At 51.4% G+C, this 19,057-nt stretch overlaps 2 protein-coding genes across 10 annotated transcripts in view; both read left to right on the top strand.

The window, feature by feature from the left end:
* Positions 1–8,718, top strand: part of AMBRA1 (autophagy and beclin 1 regulator 1) — a 247,065-nt gene extending 238,347 nt beyond the window's left edge. For all 9 annotated transcript variants that reach the window (XM_036891716.2, XM_036891718.2, XM_057507588.1 and 6 more), the window contains one exon: positions 7,161–8,718. In XM_036891716.2, coding sequence (XP_036747611.2) covers positions 7,161–7,657 — 497 coding nt within the window. In that variant the 3' untranslated portion in view covers positions 7,658–8,718. The remainder of the gene's footprint in view (positions 1–7,160) is intronic.
* A 2,932-nt stretch (positions 8,719–11,650) lies between these two features.
* On the top strand, positions 11,651–18,815 carry CHRM4 (cholinergic receptor muscarinic 4). The gene is made up of 2 exons (XM_036891624.2): positions 11,651–12,435; positions 17,199–18,815. The coding sequence occupies exon 2, from the start codon at positions 17,228–17,230 to the stop codon at positions 18,662–18,664; it is 1,437 nt and encodes a 478-aa protein (XP_036747519.1). The 5' UTR covers positions 11,651–12,435; positions 17,199–17,227; the 3' UTR covers positions 18,665–18,815.
* Positions 18,816–19,057: the final 242 nt, after the last annotated feature.

The raw sequence follows: 19,057 nt of genomic DNA, 5'->3' as shown, positions 1-19,057 counted from the left end.
ATAGTTGCCTACATGGCTTGGGCTGCTTATCAGCCTACTGAGAACTGAACAGAAGCTGCAAAAGTCCCTCAGGACAGAGCTGCACTGGCAGACCCCTGCTTAATTGCCACAGCCTCCACTGACAAGAGTACCTGCTGTGTATCAGGCACTTGCTGAGCATGATCTCATTTCCTCTGCCCACCACTATGCAAGCTGGATGTTTTCATCCCTCTTTTAAAAGTCAGGAAACTGGGAGGATGCAAGATGGCAGTGTGAGTAGGACAGTGGGAATCTCCTCCCAAAAACATATATTTTTGAAAACACAACTAATCCTAAAAGAGAGCCCAGAAGACACAGGACAACAGCCATACTACATCCACACCTGCGAGAACCCAGCACCTGGTGAAAGGGGTAAGATACAAGCCCCGGCCCGGCGGGACCTGAGTGCCCCTCACCCCAGCTCCCGGCGGGAGGAGAGGAGTCAGAGCAGGGAGGGAGAGGGAGCCCAGGACTGCTAATCACCCAGCCCCAGCCATCCACACCAGAGCACAGACACAGTGCATGCGTGGGGTGCTGGAAACTAGGGAAACAGGGCAGCAAGATCTTTGAGCGGGTCCCAAAGCCGGTGCCCCTGTGACAAAGAAAAGCAAGTGCTTTTTGAAAGTCGTAAAGGGACAGGGACGCCACAGCTGGATGGAAGCATTCTGGATCACAGTCCAGCAGCTGGAAATTCCAGGGAACTCCAGGGGCACTAACCCCCTGGGCAACAGCCCTGAGACCCCTCACGGAGGTAAACAGCCAAACAACCCCCCGTCCATTACCCCTCTGGGGCCCCGCCATAGCAGAGAAGCAGCCTGAGGCTGGCCACGCCCTCAGCAAGGGAGCTTCCTACATACCAGCCTGGCAAGATACAGAGACCCAGTCTACACGCAATTGCCCAACACAAGCCACTAGGGGTCGCGGTTGTCCCAGTAAAGAAAGGCCAGGAGCAAGTGGAAAGCCTTGGCTCTCCCAGCTGACAGAAAGCCAATAGCTCACCACTGCACCTATCAACATGAAAAGGCAAAAAAATTTGATCCAGACAAGACTAACCGAGACAGCTTCGGCATCTGCTACATCTTCCCCAGAGAAGGAACCCGGGGAGATAGATTTAACCAGTCTTCCTGAAAAAGAATTCAAAACAAAGTCATAAACATGCTGATGGACTTGCAGAGAAATATGCAAGAATAAGGAGGGAGAATACAGAAATAAAACAAGCTCTGGAAGGACTTCAAAACAGAATGGACGAGATGCAAGAGACCATTAATGGACTAGAAAACAGAGAACAGGAACGCAGAGAAGCTGATGCAGAGAGAGATAAAAGGATCTCCAGGAATGAAAGAATTTTAAGAGAGCTGAGTGACCAATCAAAACAGAACAATATCCACATTATAGGGGTACCAGAAGAAGAAGAGAGAAAAAAAGGGATAGAAAGTGTCTTTGAAGAAATAATTGCTGAAAAGTTCCCCAAACTAGGGGAGGAAATGGCCTCTCAGACCACAGAGGTACACAGAACTCCCATGACAAGGAATCCAAGGAGGGCAACACCAAGACACATAATAATTAAAATGGCAAAGATCAAAGACAAGGACAAAGTATTAAAGGCAGCCAATGAGAAAGAAAAGGTCACCTACAAAGGAAAACCCATCAGGCTATCATCAGACTTCTCAACAGAAACCCTACAGGCCAGAAGAGAATGGCATGATATACTTAATGCAAGGAAACAGAAGGGCCTCGAACCAAGATTACTGTATCCAGCACAATTATCATTTAAATATGAAGGAGGGATTAAACAACTCCCAGACAAGCAAAAGTTGAGGGAATTTGCCTCCCACAAACCACCTCTACAGGGCATCTTACAAGGACTCCTCTACATGGGAGCACTCCTAAAAAGAGCACAGAACAAAACACCCAACATATGAAGATGGGAGGAGGAGGAATAAGAAGGTAGAGAAATAAAGAATCATGAGACGGTGTTTATAATAGCTCAATAAGCGAGTTAAGTTAGACAGTAAGATAGTAAAGAAGCTAACCTTGAACCTTTGGTAACCACAAACTTAAAGCCTGCAATGGCAATAAGTACATACCTTTCAATAATCACCCTAAATGTAAATGGACTGAATGCACCAATCAAAAGACACAGAGTAATAGAATGGATAAAAAAGCAAGACCCATCCATACGCTGCTTACAAGAGACTCACCTCAAACCCAAACACATGCACAGACTTAAAGTCAAGGGATGGAAAAAGATATTTCATGCAAACAACAGAGAGAAAAAAGCAGGTGTTGCAATACTAGTATCAGACAAAATAGACTTCAAAATAAAGAAAGTAACAAAAGATAAAGAAGGACATTACATAATGATAAAGGGGTCAGACCAACAAGAGGATATAACCATTATAAATATATATGCACCCAACACAGGAGCACCAGCATATGTGAAACAAATACTAACAGAACTAAAGGAGGAAATAGAATGCAATGCATTCATTCTGGGAGACTTCAACACACCACTCACTCCAAAGGACAGATCCACCAGACAGAAAATAAGTAAGGACACAGAGGCACTGAACAACACACTAGAACAGATGGAGCTAATAGACATCTACAGAACTCTACATCCAAAAGCAACAGGATACACATTCTTCTCAAGTGCACAAGGAACATTCTCCAGAATAGACCACATACTAGGCCACAAAAAGAGCCTCCGTAAATTCCAAAAGATGGAAATCTTAACAACCAACTTTTCAGACCACAAAGGCATAAAACTAGAAATAAACTGTACAAGGAAAGCAAAAAGGCTCACAAACACATGGAGGCTTAACAACACGCTCCTAAATAATCAATGGATCAATGACAAATCAAAATGGAGATCCAGCAATATATGGAAACAAATGACAACACCAACACAAAGCCCCAACTACTGTGGGATACAGCAAAAGCAGTCTTAAGAGGAAAGTATATAGCAATCCAGGCATATTTAAAGAAGGAAGAACAATCCCAAATGAATGGTCTAATGTCACAATTATCGAAATTGGAAAAAGAAGAACAAAAGAGGCCTAAGGTCAGCAGAAGGAGGGACATAATAAAGATCAGAGAAGAAATAAATAAATTTGAGAAGAATAAAACAATAGCAAAAATCAATTAAACCAAGAGCTGGTTCTTCAAGAAAATAAACAAAATAGATAAGCCTCTAGCCAGACTCATTAAGAGGAAAAGAGAGTCAACACAAATCAACAGAATCAGAAACGAGAAAGGAAAAACCACGATGGACACCACAGAAATACAAAGAATTATTAGAGAGTACTATGAAAACCTATATGCTAACAAGCTGGGAAACCTAGGAGAAATGGACAACTTCCTAGAAAAATACAACCTTCCAAGACTGACCCAGAAAGAAACAGAAAATCTAAACAGACCAATTACCAGCAACGAAATTGAAGCGGTAACAAAAAAACTACCAAAGAACAAAACCCCCGGGCCAGATGGATTTACCTCAGAATTTTATCAGACATACAGAGAAGACATAATACCCATTCTCCTTAAAGTTTTCCAGAAAATAGAATAGGAGGGAATACTCCCAAACTCATTCTATGAAGCCAACATCACCCTAATACCAAAACCAGGCAAAGACCCCACCAAAAAAGAAAACTACAGTCCAATATTCCTGATGAACGTAGATGCAAAAATACTCAACAAAATATTAGCAAACCAAATTCAAAAATACATCAAAAGGATCGTACACCATGACCAAGTGGGATTCATCCTAGGGATGCAAGGATGGTACAACATTCGAAAATCCATCAACATCATTCACCACATCAACAAAAAGAAAGACAAAAAACCACATGATCATCTCCATAGATGCTGAGAAAGCATTTGATAAAATTCAACATCCATTGATGATAAAAACTCTCAACAAAATGGGTATAGAGGGCAAGTACCTCAACATAATAAAGGCCATATATGATAAACCCACAGCCAACATCATACTGAACAGCGAGAAGCTGAAAGCTTTTCCTTTGAGATCGGGAACAAGACAGGGACGCCCACTCTCCCCACTGTTATTCAACATAGTACTGGAGGTCCTAGCTACGGCAATTAGACAAAACAAAGAAATCCAAGGAATACAGATTGGTAAAGAAGAAGTCAAACTGTCACTATTTGCAGATGACATGATATTGTACATAAAAAACCCTAAAGACTCCACTCCAAAACTACTAGAGCTAATACCGGAATTCAGCAAAGTTGCAGGATACAAAATTAACACACAGAAATCTGTGGCTTTCCTATACACTAACAATAAACTAATAGAAAGAGAAATCAGGAAGACAATTCCATTCACAATAGCATCAAAAAGAATAAAATACCTAGGAATAAACCTAACCAAGGAAGTGAAAGACCTATACCCTGAAAACTATAAGACACTCTTAAGATAAATTAAAGAGGTCACTAACAAATGGAAACTCATCCCATGCTCTTGGCTAGGAAGAATCAATATTGTCAAAATGGCCATCCTGCCCAAAGCAATATACAGATTCGATGCAATCCCTATCAAATTACCAACAGCATTCTTCAGTGAACTGGAACAAATAGTTCAAAAATTCATATGGAAACACCGAAGACCCTGAATAGCTAAAGCAATCCTGAGAAAGAAGAATAAAGTGGGGGGGAATCTCACTCCCCAATTTCAAGCTCTACTACAAAGCCACAGTAATCAAGACAATTTGGTACTGGCACAAGAACAGACCCACAGACCAATGGAACAGAATAGAGACTCCAAACATTAACCCAAACATATATGGTCAACTAATATTCGATAAAGGGGCCATGGACATACAATGGGGAAATGACAGTCTCTTCAACAGATGGTGCTGGCAAAACTGGACAGCTACATGTAAGAGAATGAAACTGGATCACTGTCTAACCCCATACACAAAAGTAAATTCGAAATGGATCAAAGACTTGAATGTAAGTCATGAAACCATGAAACTCTTAGAAAAAAACATAGGCAAAAATCTCTTAGACATAAACATGAGTGACCTCTTCTTGAACATATCTCCCCGGGCAAGGGAAACAAACACAAAAATGAACAAATCGGACTATATCAAGCTGAAAAGCTTCTGTACAGCAAAGGACACCATCAATAGAACAAAAAGGTATCCTACAGTATGGGAGAATATATTCGAAAATGACAGATCCGATAAAGGCTTGACATCCAAAATATATAAAGAGCTCACGCACCTCAACAAACAAAAAGCAAATAATCCAATTAAAAAATGGGCAGAGGAGCCGAATAGACAGTTCTCTAAAGAAGAAATTCAGATGGCCAACAGACACATGAAAAGATGCTCCACATCACTAGTTATCAGAGAAATGCAAATTAAAACCACAATGAGATATCACCTCACACCAATAAGGATGGCTACCATCCAAAAGACAAACAACAACAAATGTTGGCGAGGTTGTGGAGAAAGGGCAACCCTCCTACATTGCTGGTGGGAATGTAAATTAGTTCACCCATTATGGAAATTATGGAGCAATTTGAGGTTCCTCAAAATGCTCAAAATAGAAGTACCATTTGACCCAGGAATTCCACTTCTAGGAATTTACCCTGAGAATGCAGCACTCCATTTTGAAAAAGACAGATGCACCCCTATGTTTATTGCTGCACTATGTACAATAGCCAAGATATGGAAACAACCTAAATGTCCATCAGTAGATGAATGGATAAAGAAGATGTGGTACATATACACAATGGAATATTACTCAGCTATAAGAAAAAAACAGATCCTACCATTTGCAACAACATGGATGGAGCTAGAGGGTATTATGCTCAGTGAAATAAGCCAGGCGGAGAAAGACAAGTACCAAATGATTTCACTCATCTGTGGAGTATAAGAACAAAAGAAAACTGAAGGAACAAAACAGCAGCAGAAGCCCAGAACCCAATAATGGACTAATAGTTACCAAAGGGAAAGGGACTGAGGAGGACAGGTGGGAAGGGAGGGATAAGGGCAGGAAGAAAAGAAAGGGGGCATTACAATTAGCATGTATAGTGTTGGGGGGACACGGCGAGGGCTGTGCAACACAGAGAAGACAAGTAGTGATTTTACAGCATCTTACTATGTTGATGGACAGTGACTGTGAACGGGGATGTGGGGGGGACTTGGTGAAGGGGGGAGCCTAGTAAACATAATGTCCTTCATGTAATTGTAGATTAATGATACAAAAAAAAAAAAAAAAAGCCAGGAAACTGAGGGATGTGGATGTTAAAGGATTTGTCCAGGGTCACACAGCTCGTGATTGACAGAACTGAGATTTGAGCCAAAGTCTCATCTGCTCCACACAAGGGAAAGCCCATCCCTTTGTGGGGGGAAGAGAACCTTCTTGCCTTCTGGAGATGCAGGTGAAGCCTCAGGCCTGGGCAGTTGGCCATCTCTAGGGAAAGTTGCAGACATCAGACATACAGCTCAGGAGAACGGTATGTGGAAAATAACTTGGGAAAGCTGGTGGGTGACTGGGGAAGAGAGAAGGCAGAATGCCTTCTCGAGTACAGTTAAAAATCCAGTCTCCCTCTTGGGCTCTTAGGAAGTAACATAAACAGAACAACACTGAGGAAAGATAGCACAGCTTTGAAATGAGGCAGAGCAGACCATTTGTTTGCCTTTGGACCATACCCTGGAGGGTGCCCTCTCTTTCCAAAGACCACACAGCACACCCTATCTCCTGGGCTAGATTTGTCAGTGACCCAAGACAGGTGGAGGGCAGACAAAGCAAGCCTCCTGGGTCCACCTCAGCCACCTTCCTCCATTTAGTGACTAGGCTGCCACTGGGGCTGAAAGGGTTAAAGCGAAACACTTGCCTTCTGGCCCAGCCTTGCCTCTTAACTGGCTGTGTAGCATTGGCCACCTCATGCCATCCTAGGCCTCAGTTTCCCCACCAGTAAACCAGAAGTATAAATCATGGTCATCTGGGGAGTTTCGTCTAGCTCTCAAGCCTCTGATTCTCAAAATGAGGAAGTTGTACTCTTTTTGCTTTTGCTTTTAGCCTAGAATACCCTAGCTCCTACTAGCAGCTGCCTTCCTGATCAGAGTCCAGGCCAGCAGCTAATTCCCTCTCTTCTGCTTTGTCCCCTCCAGGTGAGGGCTCAGAGTACGGTGCAGGTGGAGAAGATGCCCTCAGCAGGATCCAGCGGCTCATGGCAGAAGGGGGCATGACGGCTGTGGTGCAGCGGGAGCAGAGCACCACCATGGCCTCCATGGGAGGCTTCGGCAACAACATCATTGTCAGCCACCGCATTCACCGCAGCTCCCAGACGGGTACTGAGCCTGGTGCCATCCGTGCCTCCTCACCCCAGCCCTCCACCTCTCAGGGACTGTTCCCGGAACCTGGGCAGCTGACAGAGCAATGCCTAAGCCCCCGGACAGCCCCCTGGGACCAGCCTGGCACGCATGGGCCAGAGCCACCGCAGCCAGCTCTGCCCTCATCCTCCGCTGTCCCTACTCCTGTCCCCCTTCCCAGCACTGAAGGACCAACCCTGCACTGCGAACTGACCAATAACAACCACCTTTCTGATGGTGGTGACAGCAACAGGGCTGAAGCCGCAGGCCCCAATGGGGAGCCACGGAACAGGTAGAGACAAGGTGTGCCCTGGTGCCTCCCCTCAGACCGCTGAGCAGAAACCAAACCTCCCAGCTGACTGGGAACTGTACACACGGAAGAGCTGTGGGCTGCTTCAGTGAACAGGAGCAAGAGGGTGGGGGCTCGAAGTCAGAGGCAGCAAGCATGAGGCAGTTGAATGGGCAAAGCTTGCCTCAAGGAACTAGAACCTTCCAGGATCTGGATCCCAGGGAGCCTCATTGCTCTCTGCTCAGTGTGAGTGGAGGAGGAAGTGGGTATCCCTCCCAGGAATGCCCTTTCTCCTAGAAACATGGCTCAAGGGACTGAGCTCTGGGCAGAGAGCCCCAGAAGCTCAATAGTCTTCCAGATCTGGGCCAAACCATCCTGAACAGTGGCCAGTGGGGCAGCTTTGCTCTGTCCACCTGTTTCTTGAGCTACTAGGAGCCCAAGAGCAGGAGGAGAGGCCTTACCCCCAGAAACCATCTCCATCTCTGAGCCTTCCAGAGCATCAGCCTCTCTTTATAATCTTATCCCACAAAGACTACAGTCAGGGGTCTGTCCAGGCTCCCAAATTCCTAAAGACAGGGATTTCCTGCACTTACCTATGGGGAACAGCCATGGAGTGAAGGGAGCAGCCTGTTTGCCTGATAGAGGGTAGGGGCAAGGGATGGTAGGCAGGTCCTCACTCAGGAGTGAGGAGTAGTGGGGTGTAGGCTTGTCCACCAACCTCCTCTCCCCACCCACCAGGCCCTCAGAGCAGTGCCTGTGGTTATCAGTATTACCTGAGCCTAGGCCAAAGCCAGCTCAAGGCTGGGGGAGGGGATGAGACTCCAGGGCAGAATGTGAGGTCTTAGTCTGTGATTTAAGGTGTTGCATGTTGAATCTTGAACTGTATGTGTAGTTTCTAGTGGAGAAATCAAAGCTCTGCCTATTTTGTTTTTAGTATGAAAATGTGATTTCTTTTCTGTTTGTAACTCATGATAGGAACATTGTGGTGGGAGGAGAGGGGATAGTCTGACTGCTAATGAGGGAAACACCAAAGATCTACATCATTAAAATGACATGCCCCTCACCATGCTCCTTTTGTTTGTTTCCATGGTGGATTGAGGAGGGGATGGAGACTGGGGAGGAAGGTGAAGGGGGATGGTTGCTGAACTGAGCCAGGTCCAGGTTCTCTCAGGCACTGTTCCTGGTGCTGCTGTCCAAGGTGGGGTCCCCTATCTGACACCTCAGCAGTAGCCCATCAGGTGATCGCTGCCACCTCTGCTTTATTACCGTCTCTGTGTGTACTCCCACCTCCTGCTCACCCCAGGGGCCTACTAAGGAGTGGGTGACCTTAATGGTAAGTGATAGGTGGGTAGATCGGAATAGTGGAAGGTCGCTCATCTTGATTGCTTCCTACCAGGACTGTGGACTTGGAGTGAAGATGTAACTGGCCAAAGACTTGGATTGACTCCAGTCCTGGGAAACTACCCGTAATGGGTACGTGGTCTGGCCAGGCAGAGAGCTTGGTGGTGTCTGCAGGCATCCTGCAAGGAGGCCATTTGCTGGCTGCTCAGGTCTCCCTTCACTTTGTGTCCTCAGTGCAGTGGCTGAAGGACTTGCTCTGGTGGTGGGCCTTAACCACTTCAATTTTCAAGCCAGTTAGCAAGTGGGAAAGGATATTTGCCCCAACTCTTACAGAAGTATACTGGAAGGCCAGCCACCCCAGGGCTTTCTGCCAGCAGCAAGTGCTTCTTGAGTATTCTTTGTATGCCCAGCTCTGTCCCAGACACTATGGGGCATGCAGAATTACAGATTGTGCCCCAACAGGGACAAAACCAAAAGATTAAATGGGCAAGCAAGTACAAAAAACAGTGTGGAGAGTTACATAGTTAGGAGCACTGAAATTTTCTAGAAAATTTTAACAGTGGACTCTGGATTAAAAGACACATCTGCTAGCCACATGACCTTGGGCAAGCCACTTGCCTTTTCTCTGCTTCACTTTCATCCCATATAGTAGGCTTCTGGGCTTGTACTATGTATGCAACCTCTTAAAGTTACTTCCAGCTCTATAGTCCCATGTCATTGGAGCTCAGAGAGCACTGGAGTGGTTAGCACAGGGTATCCTTGAAGAGGTGGGAGTTGAGCTACACAGGGAAGAATGGAAGAAGTGTACCCCACTGCAATCCCTGCCTTCCAACCACATAGTACCCTCAGGGGGAGGAAGAATTCCTTGGTCTGATGGTGAGGACTATGAATTTGTTGACTGCAAACCATGTGACAAGGATTCAGTGTATATTATCTCTCAGTCCTCATCACAACCCTCTGAGGTGGTTACTGGTGTTGCCCCCAGACCACACAACTAACCAGTGGAGCCAGGATTTGAATCCAGATGGGGCCCTTAACTTGCCTGTAATATTTGGGGGAAAGGGATATGAGGAGGGCTTACAGATAAGGTGATCCATCTTCTGTCCTGCCTGGCCTTGCTTCTGCCCTCTCTGGCCAAGGATGAACCCAGGCCCTACCTGTGGTAATTCCTGTCAACATCTTCCCTTCCGCACACCAACCACTTTCCTTAGAAAGCCATTGCTTGGTGTATAGGACCTCCCCAGTAGTAAATTTTTCACAGGGCCGCGTGAGTCTCATAACAAGGTTGTGGGGTCAGAAGGGCAGAGCTTGACCATTTGGAAATGAGATAGGTTCAGAGAAGCTCTATATGGACCCATATGGGTCAAAGGCAAGTCCCTTGGTTCCCGCTCAGCTCTCCACATTTCCACTGTGGGTTTGGGGATTGAAGAAGAAAGTGCTCACGGTAGGAATTTCCGAGTCTTGGGAAGAACTCAAAAGACAATGGTTGGAGACATTGCTGATTTCTTTGGCTTTGATTGTTTATCCATTAACTGTTAATGTTAAAAGTATCTGGCCTCCCCAAACCTAGCTAACACAAACATATCCACCCTCTTAGGAGCACCATCCTCTCCTGAACCCTGGAAGGGATATGACAAAGTGGAACAAGGGCAGGACTGTCACCTAATTGTATGGAACTGAGCCTGTTGCCTCATCATGAAAGGGTCCCGCCAGGGAACAGTAGTGCTTCTTTCAAACTTGGTTATAAGTCTCATGGGAGACCAGATCATCTATATAAAGGGCAGTGGCTTCTCACTGTAGCCCAGACAACCCACACCAGCCCTCGGCCTCCGGAGCACTGGGGACCGAACTCCACCTCCGTGTTTAGCGTGGGTGTTTAGCATGGAGAACTCCACACCAAGAGCCCCACAACGCTGGCTCTTGCCAGATCTCGGGCACTGTGATCTTTCCTCCACTGCGGCACCACCTCCACATACCCGCTACCAGAGCTCCGCGCCCGACCCTTAAGAGAGGGTGGAGGAGGGGCGGGACTTGAGTTGTTTGTCCGAGAGAAGGAACCAGCCGTCTTAAGGTTAATCGGGAGTTTGTGCGCAGAGAATTTGGGGTGCCAGGCCTGTGCGCCCGATCATGGCGTGTGAGTCCGACCCTGCCCGGCTCCTGGAAGGGCTGTCTGGGAGCGCAGAACTGCTGGTGTCTCGTGCGGCGGAGAGAAGCTGGCGAGGTCAGTGCCACGGTGGAGCTCTCCGAGGTGCTGAAGCAACCCGGCACTCGCTCCCGCGGGCGTCCCAGCTGCGGACTGCAGGGCCCTACCCGCTTCACTCAGGCAAGGCCCCAGGTTCCGAGGCTCCCGCCCGTGCAGTTCCCAGAGACCTTAAGAGACTAAAGGCTCGCCCTCTGAGGTACTGTTTCGGGCTCCGCTCCAGGTGACCTTGGGCACTCGGCTTTTCCTCACAGGCATCTGTGAACTCGCTCTCCAGGCCGCGTCTGGGTGGGTGGTGTGTCCCATCCTGAGTCTGAAGAGGGTGTGCACCCTTTCCCCAGCCTGGAGCGCGCCGGGAGCAAGGAGCCTGGCAGCGGGGTCGGGGAGAGGCTAGACCGGGGTTTGTGGGCGATGGGCCGGCTCATCTCTCCCGGGCAGGCTCGTCTCTCTTTGGAGGACATCGCCTGTTTTCTCTCTCCAGCTCGTGCCTAGGCCACGACGGCGCCCCTCTTTGGCTGACCGGCGGCCAACACCCAGCCCTGAGGCTGGAAACTTCCGGGCTCTCGGCTCTCTCCCGTCGGGGGAGAGAGCGACTCCACCTACCCATAACCTCCTGTTGGAGTCAAATATATTCACGCCTCCACGGGTCAACAACGAGCAAGGCCCATTACAAAGTGAGGTCCGCAAGGGGCGCGAGATCATCTCCCTGTCCCTGGTGCTTGGTCAGAGCGGAGGCGGAGCGCAGCCAGACGGGGCTGCCAGCTCCTATCCCAGCCCGCGAGGGGGCGCCGCGTCCCCATGACAACGCGGACACCCCACCCCACCCCCCAGCCTCCCCGGAGGGCAGCGCCCCCAGCTAAACAGACGTGGTGACCGTAGGCGGTGCTCCCACAGTGCCCGAGCGGGGAGCTGCCTGTCGGCCCCAGGGAAGGGCGCGCGTAGCTGGGGTCCCCGACGCCCCAGGTGGTGCCCCCCGCGTGTCGCTGTTGGGTGGCCGGCCCGGGGCGGGCGGCGGGGCCCCAACAGGATTGGCTGCTTCCCCGTGACATCACGCGGCTCGGGGAAAAGTGCGAGCGTGAGCGCGAGTCGAAGCCACAGCGCTGGGAGCTGCGGGCGGAGCAGGGGCCGCCCCTCGGCTCCCCGTCCCCGCCCTCGGCCCCGGCCCGGCCGTCCGCCCCGCCCGCGGGACCGCCCGTTTGTCCCGCTGTCCGTCAGGTGCGAGGGAAGCGGGGCGGAGGTGTCTGGTGAGTGACTCCGCGATGGCGCAGGGGCAGGGGGACTCGGTTGGGGTAGAAGGACGTGGAGCTCCGTACCCTCGAGCTCCCCAGAGGCTGTCCGACTGGGGCACGGTCCCAGGCTTCTTCTTCGGGAGCAAGAGCGGTGCTAGGAGCTGCAGAGGGCCAGAGGGAGAGGGGCTCCGCTGGAAGAAAGGCCCAGGTCTCTAGGAAGGAATGGACATTCAGGAGGTCGGAGTGAGGGAGCGGGGGAACGGGTGCCGGCCACAGCCCTGAAAGCGCCAGGGCCGCCGTCGGGGGCGGGACCCCGCACTCTAGCCCTGCTGTTGGCTCTTCCGGGCGCCGGGCGCTGGAGCCCCAAAGAGCCTCTCTCCCGCCTGTCTCCACGCCCCAGCGCGGCCAGCCTACTCAGGTCCATGGAGTCCTATCAGCGACCTTGAACCCGGACGCAAAACACCCGTGCCGCTCTCCTGGCGTCCCTCCGGAACTACCCCCACTCCTCCCCGCTGGTGCCCAGGCTCAGAGCAGGGAGAGATCCAGACCCAAGCCCCGAGCCCCAGGGGCGTAAGTGTCAGGAGCAAATGCAGTGTCAAATCCCGTGCCCTTTCTCCCTTCCCTGAACTCTCGAGTCTCTTCTCCCAACCTAGGGAAAGATCCAGGGGCCACTGCCTTCTCGGAGCCCTAGAGTGAACGTGTAAGAACAGAAGACCCTCACCCCCACCCCCCACAGTGTCCGGAGCAGGAGCTCCCGGTTTGGTCCTGGAAGAGAAGGGATGTTGCTCAAGGACCCAGGAAATCTCAGTGCCCACGCCCTGAAGCTGCAGGAACTGCGTATTACGGGGTTGGGGGAGTGCGGGGCACCACAGAGCCTGGACCCCCTCTGGCAAGACAGAGACTTGGAGGAGCCTCCAGATGGGCCCAGTAATAACTCCCAACAGGGCCCTCGTGGCCAGCCCAAGCCCAGGGCTTGAAAAACCAGGTGCACACTCTAGCCTCTGAGGCCACACAGTGCTTCTCTGGCCAGGTGCAGGATTGGAAGTGGGAAGGAAAGAATCTTACACTGGCCTGGCCCAAGCCCCGGCTGGGCCTCCCCATTATGGGGGTTCTGTCTGCACAATCTTGCCGGCAGACCGCCAGCCCTTTGGCCATAGCATGCGGTGGGCTCTGGTGAGCTTGGTGTCCAGCAAGGCCTGATCCGGCTACTCAAGCTGCGGCCCCTCTACAGAAATCGGCCCGCATCTGGGACTCCACACCTCAACCTTAGGGGTGCAGACACCACTGGGCTCTGGGCTAAGATGATGCAGTAAGGTCCTGGGGCCCTCACAGCTCAGATTGTAGTCAGGACTCGTCCTGCACACTACCCTTCTCCAACCACAGTCTGGGCACGATCCAGACAGCAGATCTTGGCCCGACCTTCTCTACGCTCAGACAGCTAAGGGCTGGGCTGTCTCCTGGCAGGGGCGTTTGAAATGTGGCAGGTCACCTACTGTCAGACCTGCATTTGTTTGTGTACACAATCTCACAGGTACAAGCACACCCGAATTGTGTGCATCCTCCAGGCCATAGCGTTCCAGGCACGCACACGCATGCACAAGCACGTGTCCACATGGCACGGGCATGCTCATTCGCACACGGGCACACTGGTATCCAGGCGTGGCCGAGTGCGCACACACGCGTATGCTGACAGCTACTAGCTTCTACTCGCGCTCCCCAGTAACCACACAAACCGAACTCACACTGGCCTTCCCGCCCACAGTTTCTTGCCAGGTGCTGGAAGGAATCTGGGCGCCCTTAACTTTCCCACCCTTGAACTCCTTGCGGAGCCGAGGGCATCTCTTTGTAGGGCGTGCCCGGGGGCCCCACACACCCCCCCTGCTTGGGGCCTCCTCTGTGTTCTCCGTCGCGTAGGAGTTGGGGGCCACAGAAAAGAGCAGCCGCCCGTTCTGGGTCCGGAGCAGGCACCCAGGGACCTACATTGCCACCTAGCGGTCCGCACAGCCCCAGGCGGCGGCTGCTCGTCATCCCAGATCTTAGAAGGGCCTGGATCCCAAAGAAAAGCGGCAGAGAGGGATGTGGTCAGAATGTCGGCAGGAGACCCCGAGGGGTCCAGAACGACTTGGGGTGGGGACGGGGAGACGTTGTGCCTCCCGCTGTCTGCAACAGGCAGCTTCCCCAAGCCAGCCCAGAGCGGGACTGAACCATCTTCTACATCCTTGGGGATGAGATGTCCCTGATGGCACCAAGAGGTCTTTTTCCTTCTGGGAAAGCTAAGTGGGGGAGCCGGCAGGGAATGTCAGAGGATCCTACCCGGACATCATCTGCCAGACCCCTAGTTGTGTGGTTTGCAGAGGGGAGCGCAGAGGCAGTCAGTCAGTTCCCAGGCAGTAGCACCTTGGGGTTGAAAAGGTGGCTCCTGGGTCCACTTACAAACTGAGTGACTTTGGGCAAGTTAATTAGCATTACCCTCATCTGTAAGAAGATATTTACATGAGTAAGATGAGGGTACTAATAGCACCTGCCTTTTCAGGCTCCTGTAAAGATTAAATCAGCTAATTTATATAAAAAGCTCAAAGGGATACTTGACTCATAGTTAACACTCAATAAACAAGAGCTATTGTATTTTTCTTATTTGGCACCTTCAGCCCCACTCTGATCTTGCTTGCCCTGTGTCTGGTCCTGGGAGCCTAAAGGAATGGTTTCCTAAGGGCTGGCTGACAGATCACTCCTGCCCACCCTGCATGCATCTGCATGTGCCTGGGGAGGGCAGCCTCGCTGGGTGCCGCTGCCTTCCCAGCTTGAAGGGTGACACCTGAGATTCCATTTTGGACACTCTCAGAGCAGACAGGGGCTGTCAGAGCCCTGGGAGAAGGCCGTATCTGGTCTTTGCCCTTGACTCATTTGGGACCTTGGGGTGACATCACTCTTCTCAGAGCCCCTCTTCTTGTGAACCAAGGATATGGGCAGGCAAACTTGAACTACCAGGACAGGAGGCTGGGTCTGTGTCTGCAATGGTGAACTAGGGGGGCTGAGGCCAAGCTTGGGGGGTCACCCCTGGCCCTTGGCTCCCACCTCCAGTGCATTTTCAAGTAGGAGATGGAGGTGGAGTTTAGTTGCTCATCCCCATAGCTGACTGGGAGGTGGTTCCAGAACAGGGATCTTCTCTATTTTGCAATTGAGAAGGAGAGGTGCAGGAAGGTGAGGTGGCTTGTCTAAGGCCATGCAGCTAGACCCTGCTGGCCTTTGAGCCTGGGCTGCAGGGTGAGTGCTCCTTCCTCCACACCTACTGCCGCTCCCTCTCTCTTTCTCTCACACACAGACATACAGAACTGCGTACACAACAGTGTGCTGTGGGGCTGGTGAGGCTGCGATGCAGCCCATGTGCATGTGTGTAATGGTGCGTGTGTTGGCGGGTGTGAAGGAGGCTGGGCTGAGCGGCTGCCCTGGCATCGCGCACTGGGTGTGGGCCTCCCTCACATGTCTGGGAGAGGAAGAGGGGAGGGGAAAGGAGAGGAGCCTGGTGGGAGAGAACACAGGCTCAGGGGAGGGGCTTGTGCCTGGAGGGCCCCAGCTGAGGGCTGGTGGGCCAAGGGGCACCCTCAAGGGACGCCACAGGGACCCTGCACAACCCCTTTCTTCCCTCTGTGACACTCTCACCCTTCGGGCTCCCAGTTGCACCACAGGGCTGGCCCTGGCCCTGGGGGAGTGGAAGCCATGTATGTTCTTTCTCAGCTGATGGGCCCTTTAGACTTCTGGTTCCTCAGGGTCTCAGGCCCTAGCCGCTGACAGTCCCCAGCTACCCCTGTGCTGTGCTCCCATGTCCTGGGCATGTACTTCCCTAAGCACCTCTGTGCAGCACTGGCCTCCTTGTCCTTGAGGTTCCCAGCTCCATGCCACCTCAAACCTATGGAAACCTTCCCCCAGGTGGGATCACTGGGGCCCCTCTCTGCCAGAGCCCTCAGCTCTGGGATAGTAGCATAACAGTAAAGAGCTGTAGAACCTTGGCTTGTGCCTCAGTTTCCTCATCTATAAGTAATGAAAACAATGGCATCTACCTCCTACATGTGTTGTGAGGAAGACATGAGTTAATATTTACAAAAAGGATAGGAAATGCCTGGCACTTAGCAGACAATAAATATCAGCTACTAATATATACTCTTGCCTTTGTCCCCAGTGCTTTCGGTAGGAACTGAGAACAGGCCCCAGATAATGTTTGGTTAAGAAATGATCACGGTGGGGAATGAACAAACACTTCTGACTAGAGCTCATGCTGACCTCTGGGGCCATTCAAGCCCTTTTGTCCACGCTTCACACATGCCTCCAGACCTTTGCTCTTGCCATTGGCCTTGACGAGGCTGCCTCCTTGTCATTGTCCAGATTGCCTTGTAGAGGCCTTCACTGATCACCCAGCAAGGAACCATCCCCACTCGTCCTCTGACTCACTCACTCACTCTACCAGCACCCCGCCTTGTTTTCTTTCTAGCACTTTTGTGGTTGCCCATATGTTTGTATGCCTCCCCTGCTCAGATTGTAAGCTCTGTGAGAGTGAGGGCCATGTGTGTCTCACTCACTTCTGTAACCCCAGCCAGGACCTCGAGCACTGTCTGTGTGTAGTAGGTGCTCAAGAAGCAATGAATGAAGGAACAAATGAGAACGTGACGGGCAGAGTCATCTGCAGGTTGATGTTCCCTGTCACTTTGACTCCAGTTTACCCCTCATCACTCCTCCAACACACTTCAACAATTCAGCCCCTTTCTCTCTCTTTCCTCCTCCAGATACTGCCGGCCCACTCCTGCTAACCAAAATGGCGAACTTCACACCAGTCAATGGCAGCTCCAGCAACCAGTCTGTGCGCCTGGTCACATCAACCCATAACCGCTATGAGACAGTGGAGATGATATTTATTGCCACAGTGACAGGTTCCCTGAGCCTGGTAACTGTTGTGGGCAACATCCTGGTGATGCTGTCTATCAAAGTCAACAGGCAGCTGCAGACAGTCAACAACTACTTCCTCTTCAGCCTGGCATGTGCTGATCTCATCATAGGCGCTTTCTCCATGAACCTCTATACGGTGTACATCATCAAGGGCTATTGGCCTCTGGGTGCCGTGGTCTGTGACCTGTGGCTGGCCCTGGACTATGTGGTGAGCAATGCCTCTGTCATGAACCTTCTCATCATCAGCTTTGACAGGTACTTTTGTGTCACCAAGCCCCTCACTTACCCAGCCCGGCGCACCACCAAGATGGCAGGCCTCATGATTGCTGCTGCCTGGGTCCTGTCCTTTGTGCTCTGGGCACCTGCCATCTTGTTCTGGCAGTTTGTGGTGGGCAAGCGGACAGTGCCAGACAACCAGTGCTTCATCCAGTTCCTGTCCAACCCAGCAGTGACCTTTGGCACAGCCATCGCTGCCTTCTACCTGCCCGTGGTCATCATGACAGTGCTCTACATTCACATCTCCTTGGCCAGTCGCAGCCGAGTTCACAAGCACCGGCCTGAAGGCCTGAAGGAGAAGAAAGCCAAGACTCTGGCCTTCCTCAAAAGCCCCCTGATGAAACAGAGCATCAAGAAGTCCCCACTAGGGGAAGCTGCTCAAGAGGAGCTACGCAATGGGAAGTTAGAGGAGGCCCCTCCGCCAGGTCTTCTACCTCCACCATGTCCACTGGCTGACAAGGACACTTCCAATGAGTCCAGCTCGGGCAGTGCCACTCAGAACAACAAGGAACGGCCACTCACAGAGCTGTCAACCACGGAGGCCACCACACCTGCCACGCCTGCCCATCCCCTACAGCCACGGGCCCTCAACCCGGCCTCCAAATGGTCCAAGATTCAGATTGTGACGAAGCAGACGGGCAACGAGTGTGTGACAGCCATCGAGATCGTGCCTGCCATGCCAGCTGGCATGCGTCCTGCAGCCAATGTGGCCCGCAAGTTTGCCAGCATTGCCCGCAACCAGGTGCGCAAGAAGCGGCAGATGGCGGCTCGGGAGCGCAAGGTGACCCGGACCATCTTTGCCATTCTGCTGGCCTTCATCCTCACCTGGACACCCTACAATGTCATGGTCCTGGTGAACACCTTCTGCCAGAGCTGCATCCCTGACACAGTGTGGTCCATTGGCTACTGGCTCTGCTACGTCAACAGCACCATCAACCCTGCCTGCTATGCTCTCTGCAATGCCACCTTTAAAAAGACCTTCAGGCACCTGCTGCTGTGTCAGTATCGGAACATCGGCACTGCCAGGTAGACAGAAGGGGGCCATGGGTTGCAGTGAGTGCTGAGCCATGTGGTCTCCCACGAGGCTGTTGGGAGAGATTTGGAAGCAGCTCTCTGTATTTGTGTTCACTGAAGAGAACTGAGGTCCCCAACACCTTGTGAAGCTCTGGAAGAGGCTCTGGCTGGATTCAGAGAGACCAGATCTCTGCCCAGGCTGAGTGAGGAGAATCAGTTCCAGGAAGTGTCTGAACCGGGACTGCCTGGCCCACCTCTTGCCCTGCCTCAGGTAGTTGGGAGGCACTGGCCTATGGGAGCACCTTCCCACTGTGCCCAATGAGCGTGGCTAAAAGAATACACATCTGGAAGGGAGCAGCCCAGAATCCCCTTGAGAGGAAAAAGGGGCCAATGCCTGGAAAGGAGGTTG

This window comes from Manis pentadactyla, chromosome 9 (assembly GCF_030020395.1).
Source record: "Manis pentadactyla isolate mManPen7 chromosome 9, mManPen7.hap1, whole genome shotgun sequence".
NCBI classification, from domain to species: Eukaryota; Metazoa; Chordata; class Mammalia; order Pholidota; family Manidae; genus Manis; species Manis pentadactyla.
The sequence above is the reverse complement of the archived record's forward strand: the minus strand, read 5'-3'. Positions and strand labels throughout refer to the sequence as shown.